Here is an 11306-nt window from a genome sequence, read left to right on the forward strand (position 1 = left end):
AATGCATGAGTTTAAGAGATTATCCAGGATTCACAACAGACAATTATCTTTAAATTTTTGAAACTATGCAATATATATAACAACAAACAAATATATTTTGAAAGCCTTTCCATGTACTTTGGGTTTGCCCTCTTAAGGTATTGTAACTTTAAAAGGATCAAAGGCCATGAAATGGTGTTGGAGAAAAGGAAAAAAAGAAGAATAGGAAGCATGAGAGAAGCTTCAACATAAGAAGAGTAAATCTCATCAGAACAAATTTATTCAAGTGAGTTGATATATAGTATCAAGAGAAATTTAAGGTATTTTATACAGTCATTTTTGGGCTCAAGTGGAACAGAAGAAAAGAGTGTCCAAACAACAACAACAAATTATACCATAGAATTTCTCTTTTACTTAAACATCAAGAGCTTGCACTTTGATCCGATATGCTAAGAAGTGCCTCTAAGTATTCAGCTCCCAAGTCCTCTAGCACCACAACACTTGATTCCTCCAATTCTTGTTTCCCTTTACTTTTCTTAGCCTTTGATGACAATTTTCGTCGCATATTGTGCCTCGCTTTGAGTTCTAATGCAGGAGAACACCCTTTCCTGCAACCTGAATAATTCATCTCTTGTAAAGACTCTTTGACCCTTTTGACAGGAAAATTCAGCACTGCACTGGAGCCTCTCATGGAAAATGCAGCTTGATCATAAGCCAAAGCAGCTTCCTCTTCACTATCAAACGTTCCAAGCCACACCCTCACACCTTTCCTCGTTGTGTCTCTGATTTCTGCTGCAAATTTTCCCCATGGTCTTTTCCTCACCCCAACATAAGACTTCTTAGTTTGCACTTCAATCACTTCACATGGTTCCCGTGGATCCCTTGAGTAGTCAATCATATCAAAGGAAAGATAGTCATGAAAAGGGTCATAATCATGATCAATACCTTTGCTTGAAAATGATTCAAACAAAATCTCCGAAGGCTCCTTCAACGTGCCCCAATCTGAATGTTGAAACAAAGGAGAAGTCATAATGGTTGCTGTGAGATAATAGCAAGAACATTAATTTTTCATTGTCTATGCTCATAATGGCTAAAATTTATATTGGCCTCAGCCTTAGTGTCAGCGATTTGACTTCTAGAAACAGTCCAACCACAATTTTCTCAGTACAATAATTTTGGGTCCCTCTGTCTTCATATATACTACGTTATTTTGTTGCTGATTTGATAGAACTTGTTTTTTTTATTAAGGATGTTTAAGTCAGAGGTAAATTGAAGACTTTTTATTTATTTATTATAATATTACAAAAAATTATTAAATTATCATATTTTGAAATATATTTATCAAAGTGTAATGTTTATTATTATGTTGAGAAATTTGTCCCACCAACTAATTTCATATGTATTTTTCTTTTATTTTTTTATTGAGAAATTGGTGTAATTGATTTTCCAATTGCAATTTTTTTTATAATTTCATTTTTTAATATTATTATTTTTATATTTTTAGATAATTATGATATTGATGCGAAATATCTATTTTTAAAAATAATGGATAATTTTAGTCAGGACCGTAAGCACACACAGTGTAATATTATTATTTTTATATAACATGTATTATTTATTTAATTTATTATCTTAAAATTTAGTTAAAATTGGTCAATATATAATAAAATTTTATTTTTATCTTAACAATATAAATGGGTCAGAGGTTAAGGTGGGAGTATATGACCACAAATCTAGTACAAACAATTACTTAGAAAAATCATAAACCTACCAATTATAGAGTTAATTCTATTGGCTTATCAAAGATGTAACAATTTATTCAATTAAAGATGAATAGAAGTTACAGTTAAATTGAGATATGACCTAGTTTACTCAAAATATTAAATAAGGCAATAACAGATATATAAACAAAGACAAACTTTCACCATTTGCTTGAGTTCGACAAATACAATACATGTTTCTTGGTACAAGAAATGTTTAATCCAAGAGAGAGATGACTAACTAGACAATTTATAATCAGATTGAATAAAACATGGTGTAATTGCGACAAATTTAAAAAATTACACATATTTTACTCACATATCATTGCTGCTTTTAAACGTGTTGTTTACCATGATTACACATTTTACATATATCCAACTTACATGTTAGAATACATCTCCAACGTATACAAATGATTTATTGAAAAGTTGCACAATAAATAATATTAGTCACAATGAAATGAACCATAAATCTATCACAATTTGGACATGAAAGAAATTAAAAAAAGACATCTAAAATCCTCATGTATATGTACATAAAGGGATATATGATCAAAAAACCTCATAAAGTGAAAAGATATTTCATGTGTAAGAATTCAAGTTATACAAAGAAAAAATATTCTTATTGTGTGGAAACTTTTAGTCAACAACAATAATAATTTCTTTAAAATATTTCATTGTTGCATCTTTTATTTTGTTTTTCATATTATTTTTATGAAAAGTCAATTTTAATAATTTCATATGTTATGTAAAATTTTAATTTTATCATTTATAATATATTAAAATATTTATAAAAATATTTATTTTCTTTTAATAATCTAACAAATACATATATTACAAAATTTATTAATTATTGTTAAAAAATCCCACATTTATAATAGAAATTGCTAAAATAAAAAATTAAATTCATTTATATTAACTAATTTTAATTATTTTTTAAGTTAATAAATTAAATAAAATATATATATATTATATTAAAAGAATAATTTAAAAAAAACTGCAGTTAAAAATTTGATTACATATTAATGAATTTACCAATGTAAAAAAAAAAAGAATATGAAAAGTTCAGATGAGAAATTAATTAATTAGTATGATCAATTTTTCAACATAAGTAAGGATAATAGTTTAGTAAATATATTTTAAGGTACGAAATTTGAGTAATCATTTAATGTTATAATAAAAAAGTCCGCAGAATTGAACACCCTTGAAAGGAATTGAAATGAAGAAAGTTGAATTACAAATTTGTTGTCTTAATCAAAAATGTTTTTTTTTCTTTGTTATTAAGATTTAAAGGTAAAAAAATTAAATTAAGTTAGGTTCTAGAACACTCATCATAAAAATATAATAATAATAATAACTTGCCATCTTTAGTAAAAAGAAAGTAGATGGACAAAAATAAGAAAGAGATAAATAGGATACAAATAAATATGGTAGATTTTAAAGGTATTTAATTTATGAGAATTATGAAAAGTAAAATAAGAAAAAGAATAAAAATTATAAGATAATATATAATTTAAAGTAGTAATTTTGATCCACTAATTTTTCAATTGAGCAATTGTCACCTAGGTACAATTATAGTTCATCCATTAATTTTTTATTAAAGTTTAATAAATTTGATGTGGCGTTAGCTAATGACAAATTTTGTTAACATGATATTGATAGATAATCTGACATCGATGACGTAATGCTGATGTGTCATGTAAAAATATAATAAAAAGTTATCAAAATGTTAAAAGAGATTTAACTCTTAAATCTTAACTCTAAGGACCGATATTTTAAAAATTGTCTGCAATCGGTCTCTTATACTAATTAATATTTAAATTAATTCATTAGAGTCAGTTTTGTAAGGAAAGATTTAAGTATTTTTTTATGATATCTATAAATTTCAAACTTATTGTGATCATTATAAAAATAAATAAATCAATATTTAAATAAAGTTTAGGTTGTGCAAAAAATAAGATGGATTTTGAATGGCTAAAACTCATCCTATAATTACAAGGACAAAAATTCTCACTAAAAATAAAAATTGCAGGTAAATATTTTTTTACATTGATCTACAAATAATTTATCTATCTATTATGTGAGTTATATAATGAGTTTTTAAGTTTTACTTACAACAAATAACTATAAATACAAATATTTAAGTTTAACCTACAGTAAATATTTATAAATAAAAATAATTTTTAATTTTATCTACCATTCTCAAGTTTGTAAGAACAAACAATCCATATTTTCTTTGTAATGGTTAATCCCTATCAGGTAGCTAGGATATTCATGATTAATTAGTTCAGTTTGATTTTAAAGAAATTAATAGTTCACCAAGTTAAATTAATCAGTGTTTTATTTTTAAAAAGTGTAAATTGATTTGTTTGTAATTAATAACTTAATCAAATTCTCTCCAAAAAAAAAAAAACCAGATTAACTTTTATTGGTTTGATTCATTCGATTTTTGCAAAACATATGTTTTCAACGAACTCATATTTAACTTTTTTTTTTCTTTTACTGTCTTAGTCAACCACATATTTCTTAAAAATGTTAATCAAAGCATAATAAATAGGTACTAAGTTTGACCACAAAGCAATAATAGTTATAATTTAGACATGTATATATAAGTCCATAAATTATAACATAAATTAAACTTGTACGTGAGATTCATTTTCCTTAGTTTGGTTTGATTTCGTTAATGAAAATTGAAGAATATGTTAAATTATATATATATATATATATATATATAAAATTAAGTTTGGTCCAAATACACATGCTAATGAAATTGTCCTTTCACTTATTACTAGCTTTTTTTTTTATTAATAAGCCGTCGAATTTGATCCATAGTTTAAAGAAATAGAGTATATCCTAACAAAGCATGGTAACGTACAACTACCGTTAGATTTTTTCTATTTGTACCAAGAATATTGTGAAACTAATATTTTGTGACATAAAATTATTTTTATGTTATATGATTAGAGAATTGAACTATTCTTAACCTGCTTGAAAATTTTAATTATTTATTAATTATGTTGGAACTTGTTAGTACAACTAAAGTTAGATGTTGTAACATAAAATACATAAATATGAAAATGTTTTTTGAGTATAATAATCCTTGACAGGGAATTATATTTTATTAATTGATCCATCTTGTCTTATCCTATTTATCTATAACTATTATAAAGGTAATATAGAAGATGTAACCGTTTTTTAGCTTTTATTTTTTAATAGACTATTATATCTCTAAATATAAAAAAAAATTAATTTTTTTTTAAATAATTATACACTATTTTATAATATTTTATTAATGAATAACTCTTAGAAATACCTTTTAATATATCATAAAGCTCTTAATTAGATGCCTCATGGATGAAAACATATCATGACCGTCGGATATAAATGAAACACATATCATGACCGTCAAATATAATATTAAAAAATTGGTTGACTGACATGATTTACCAAATACCTGACTTTGTAACTTTTTTGTCATTTTTTATTTATTTATAATTAACCAGACTATTATTTATTTTCTTAAATTTATTTTTCTATTGTTGGATACCTCCGGAACCACCTTTGTGACTATTTTCCGGCACCCGTATCCGTTTTTCGTTACTCTATAGTCTTCACCAAAAAAAAAAAATTAATAAATTTTATTTTATTTTCTTCTGTAAAACCTGCATGATATATATATAGAAATAACAATTTTAAGTTTGAAGAATAAAAAATAAATATAACCTAAATTTGAGGGGAAAAAATATTTAAATCATTTTATTTTATTTTCTTCCGATAAAAACCTGCTGTCCCGGTCATTTTAGTGTATTTCACGAATTATCCGTGCTATCATTCAAAGTCAATTGTGTTTTTTTTTCTCTCCCAATAATACTTGGTCTTTGTTTACCAAAATGGCCAAATTGCCATATTGAGTTACTTTATTTCGTACGAATGTCAAATGCAACGAAACACACAGATAGCTATTGTTGCTAATTTTTACAAAATTATTTTTAAAAACACATTTCATTTTATAAAATTTTTCTCTAATAAAAATAATAAAAAGAAAATCGTATTCATGAATGTTCATAAATAAAACTCGTTAAGTTAAAAAATAAATAATTAAATAAATATATCTACTTATAAATGGGACATGACATGGGACGAGAAAGAGAAATGAAATACTTGCACTCGTAACTTTCACACTTTAAATATTTGAATATAGTAAATTAATTTAGTTTTTTTATACATAAATATATATTTCAAAATCATTTAATTTTATTACAAATACACGTTACAGAAGTTATTTGTTAATATAAATATGTTTTAAAAATATTTATTAAATTTTATCTTTTTTCTTGTTTTTTTATTTTTAAAGTTTTACACCTTAACAAATATCTCCAAACATATATGGATATAAATAAATGTCAGAGAAATTCATTATGAGATGAGTGGTAGGGGTAAGAGTAGATATATGTTGTGTTGAGTTTAGGCTAAATTTGACCTTGGTTAAAAATACATTGTTTAAGCCTCTATATACATTTGTCATAGGTTTTTTTTTATAAAAAATCTAACTTAATTTATATAAAAGTCTAACCTAACTTACAAACTTGTTTAAAGTACTACTTTATAATAATTTATATTAAAAAATAGAAAAAAAAATAGATATATGTTAAGTTTTATAAAAATCGAGTCAAATTTTTTTATATGATATAAACATATTTAAGATTTAGTAAGACATTCATGATCATAACTTATTTAAAAACATATTTTATAATAGAATTTCTAAATAAGATTGATGTAAATATATCTTTCAATAAATTTATAAACTTCACTCTTTATATACGTTTACATATACATACACATGTACACACACACACACACACACATATATATATATATATATATATATATATATATTGAGGCACTTAGTTAGAACAAAACCATGACATGCTCATTGAATTAAACAATATATCAAATGCACTAATCATAACAATGCCAATGAACAAAATATTAACATTAGAAGAAAGGCTTAAATTATTCTTATCATTTATCATTAACTAAGGAGCTCGTTTCAATATAGGAATGACAACAATGAATAAGTTTTAGTACGTAATATAATTTAAAAAAATACACGTACTTACTCTCACACTTGCATGATGATAAAGAAAATTAAACCTAAAATCTCATGCATCTACCCTAAGATGATGGTTATAGTGGTGGTAGCTTACAAATTGAGGTAATAGTTAAGGATTGGTGGTTTGGGAGTTGAAGTTTTAAGTGTGGTGGTTTGTGAATTTTTGCCGAAAAAAAAACACTATCAATTTTTTACCATGTTTTTTTAAATTATTGTTTATTTGTGTCAGTTTAAGTAATTATTTAACCATCAATTTTAAACTTTAGCTATTTCTTACTATTCATACCAATTTGCAATAAACTAAACATGCATAATTCCAAGGCTATTGCTTAACCGACAATAAAAGTGAGATTTATGGAAAAAATTTTGGTCATTAGAACATACAATAAAGTTTTGATTATTTTTCTTGTAATGATCATAATCCCGGTTATAATAAATAATACGGTGAAGAAAAAGAGATATAGAGAAACGAAAGACATAAAAATGAGGTGAGTGTAAAAGTTAAGTATATAAAAATGTCAAGCTGGATATTCTTATTATTTGTTAAAAAAATGTTAATATACATGAGGCGAAGAAAATGAATGAATTAATGAAATAGACAACTTAAGACTAAATTCAAGCTGTGAATGAGTTGAAAAGAATAAATTAAGGTGGCTTTATTGTTTAAATTTTTTTTTCCTTGAAACGATCCCACAATTTCAGTACCAAGAACCGGGTGAAGTGAAGCTCAAAAGTTGCTCTAGATATTCCGGACCCAAATCCTCCAACACCAACACATTCTGAGTAGTGTCAAACTTCCCATTTTTGCAAGCCCTTTTAACCTTTTTATCACCACTCCTACTAACCCTAGATTTTGTTCTCATCACGTGCATCCTTTTGAGTTCCAACAAGGGTGAGCGATCACTTTTCATAGCCTTAAAACCCATCTCTTGAAGAGACTCCATGGCCACTTGTGCTGAAAAGTTAAGGGTAGCCAGAACACCCCTTGTTAAGAATGCTGCTTGATCATAAGCCAAAGCAGCTTCTTCAGCAGTGTCAAATGTTCCAATCCATACCCTAACACCATTTCTAGTGGGGTCCCTTATTTCTGCTGCGAATTTTCCCCATGGCCTTCTTCTTACCCCTCTATAGGGTCTCTTCTCTCGCTTACATGTTGTTGTTGAGGCCATTGATAGTGGTTGTGGATTTGACCCATCACATGTAATATCCAAGTTGTGCTCTTGTACCTTCATTATTCCTCCACCCCTTACATTCAAGGGAGGGTTGTTGAACGAAAACAACTCTTCCCATGAAATGAAATTGGATTCTACACTTTGGTACGAAAATATAGAAGGATTAAAATCCATTCTAAGATGAAAAATATGAATGTATGTGTGTTTATGTTTTTTTACTTCCGACGTAGAAAATTGGAGTGCCTTGAACTTTATATATCCGCTGAAAAGAGAAGGAAGTCGTATAGGATTTTTGCTTGTGAGGTGAATTAACAAATGGATTGTAAAATAAAGATGTTCAAATGGGGAGTGAATTAATTAAAGAAAGGTTTAGTTGCGAATATTGGATAGGGAGGATGTCTTTGGATTTTTAATTATACCAAGATGGTGTTAATTAAAATATATAAATGGTTGGACCTAGTCCTGGATCATTTAATGTTTGTATAGTACTATAATTTGGTTTGCGCACGTGAGTCAAATAACGCAATTTCAAAGGATTGAACATTGAAGTAATAATCCAATCGTAGACCAAGGTTGGACGATTTGGTGAACCACGCGCGCCTCCCCCTTAACGCAGAATTTTCCCTCTGTTGGTGCATGACATGGCTACGATTATTTAATTTCAATAATTTGTTGCACAACCACACCCCATAGGTTGCCCATTTCCTTTACTATTATCATCTAACATATATTAATATATAATTTTGTGTGGTTCAAATTAATTTTAATACATATCTTAATCATGAGTCATAATTTAAAATAAATTTTATTAAAATGGAAAAATAAACAAATAGTATAATATTAGTTGAAAATATTACGTCTTCCATAGATATACTTACCATTATTTTAATTTTCTGTATTAAATTTGAATGATTACAAAATAAAGAATAATTAATAAAAATGGCAATAAAAAAGATATTGACATCTATCATGAATAGAGAATTGACTTCTGCTTCAAAGAGCTCCAGCTCATTTTCGTTCATCCACTTCTACCACAAAATTTTCTCCCTCAAACTATGCTTTTGTTTAGTCCACTTCTCTGTGTTTCCATTTCTAATTCAGGAACTGAAGCTTCTTGCAGTCCATGAATGGCAAAAGGGTTTGATCGAAACGGATCCTTTGGCGTTGTGCTATTTTGAGTTTACAACGATCATTCGTTGATTCAGATTTTGATCCTTCACTTTACTTAAAAACTAGATGTTATATAAAGCAATCTGTGGGAGGTTTTTCGTTCATGGTCCCTTCTTGGCCCTTTTGCAATTGAGCGATGAGAATTTTTTATTTTAAAGATTTAGTGCTTAGTTTCTTGAAGATTCTATTGGATATATCGAGTTCGGTTAAGCCTTAATTTGGATGTTCCATTATTGGTGTTTTCCAATCTTGCTCAAGACCCTTCGATTGCATGGGTGTAATTTTGCATCAACATTGTGTTATAATGAAGCTCACGAGATCTTTGATTGCTTGATGGCTTTTTTTTTTTTTTTTTTTTATCTCTTTCCTTTTTTCTATTGTGATTGTTGTTGCTATTTGATTCTCCTATGATTCGCGGTTATTGGTGTTTGCTCATATCTATATCAAGATTCATACTAATAAGTTATAACTGTTTCAATATCAACTTTTCAACAAAAAAAAATGCAAGATATATCTTTAATTTTACTGTTATCTAAATTGGTCAGTTATAGAATTGATCATTGGTGCTATAGGACCCGCTTTCGTTGTTCTTTCTTCTTTCCAAATCCCAAATCCCATGGCCAAAAACCTAGCTACTTCATGTTCTTGTCATTAGTGTTGCAAAATCTGAATGACTTTAAAATGGAGTTAGAGGATGTTGCATTCCCTTTTCTTAAAAGTGTTGTTGCTACAACTGATGTTGTTTAGTAATGCACTATAAGGTCAAGATATTTCTATTCTCTATTGAGGCTAGTGCAGTGGTGATGGAACTTTTATACACGGAAGATTCCGTGTTGTTGAGGAGCCTAGAAGACATGACAATTACAGTCCAGATGTTGGGCTTCATTAATTTGGACATTGTTCGATCTATAATATTTGGATTTGTTCTATTTTTCAGCTTGCAAGTTGCAACTATGTCTACAAAGTCTATCAATTTGGTAATTAAAGTCATTTTGACCATTTTTAGTCATTAATATTTCAGCTAAGGAGAGGATGACTTTGTGCTTGTTTGGTTTGTCATTTGCAAGACTCTAAACTTCAACTGCAAATTCCAAAACTGCAAATAGAGAAGTAAAATAGTAGCTGCTTTGAATTAAAAGTAGGTTGTGTTCACTTCAACTTTTTTTCAAACATATTATTATATGTATATGCATTTCTCATTTTCAAGATTTTGTGAAGCTTTTGTTTCATAAAGAAGTCTACAATGGTTATCTTTTAGGATCATGATTTGGATAAGTCTATTTGGTTATTGTTTGCTTCTGTCTTTTGATGATGGTTTCTGTAAAATGACTAAACATGGAAGCCTTGTTCAATTTACTTTTAATATATGAGTTTGTTGGCATAAATTAGACATTTTTTAGAGGAAAAAATAAATAAAACTAAAAAGTTTATTTATAGGAAACTCTTTCAATTAGTTTTTCCATTTATTAAAAAATCTAGAAAATTTTATTTTAGTTTATCTTTTTTTTTTTTATTGAAGTGTTTTTAAATAGGGGTGTGCATAATTTGGTTTCTTAAAAAAAATATAGCAAATCACATTGCATCATTTTATCAAATTGAACCAGTTTATAAATCATTTAAACTATATTAATAAATTGATTTAGAATCAAATCACGTTTATAAATAGTTTTAAAATTGCTTTAGAACCGATTTCATAACCAAATCAACTTTAAACCAATTTTAAGAATTGGACAAATTTTTAAGTGATTTCTTAAGAAAAGTATAGTTTTTTTTTTTCTCAAAATCATGAACAAAATTGTGATTAATGCACTCTTTAGAGACAAATTAAAAATCTTTTATAGTTAGACATTTAACCTAAAGACTAATTAAGTAGAATAAACACATTTTAAAAGGTAAAACATTGTTTATTTTATTAAAATATATTTTTAAAAGAATTTTTTTTTTACACAAATGAACCTATATAGATATCAACTCAAAAACTAATTAACTCAAGTTTATCAACAATATCAATTACATGTTTATCAAAAATATCAATTATTTTAAAAGACAAACTAATTAACTCAAGTTTAATTTTAGACTAGATTATACAAATGAGTCAATCTCAAACTTAGT

General features: G+C 26.9%; 2 protein-coding genes across 2 annotated transcripts; both read right to left on the reverse strand.

Annotated features, from left to right (window-relative positions):
• Window positions 1-392: 392 nt before the first annotated feature.
• On the reverse strand, window positions 393-1009 carry LOC109796375 (ethylene-response factor C3). Its single transcript, XM_020356051.3, has one exon. It carries the CDS (start codon window positions 1007-1009, stop codon window positions 401-403), a length of 609 nt encoding a protein of 202 aa, XP_020211640.1. The 3' UTR covers window positions 393-400.
• A 6433-nt stretch (window positions 1010-7442) lies between these two features.
• LOC109796374 (ethylene-response factor C3) lies at window positions 7443-8587 on the reverse strand. Its single transcript, XM_020356050.3, has one exon. The coding sequence runs from the start codon at window positions 8196-8198 to the stop codon at window positions 7551-7553; it is 648 nt and encodes a 215-aa protein (XP_020211639.1). The 5' UTR covers window positions 8199-8587; the 3' UTR covers window positions 7443-7550.
• Between the last annotated feature and the right edge of the window lie 2719 nt (window positions 8588-11306).

Source organism: Cajanus cajan, chromosome 6 (assembly GCF_000230855.2).
Source record: "Cajanus cajan strain Asha chromosome 6, NIPB_CcT2T_4, whole genome shotgun sequence".
Taxonomy (NCBI): Eukaryota; Viridiplantae; Streptophyta; class Magnoliopsida; order Fabales; family Fabaceae; genus Cajanus; species Cajanus cajan.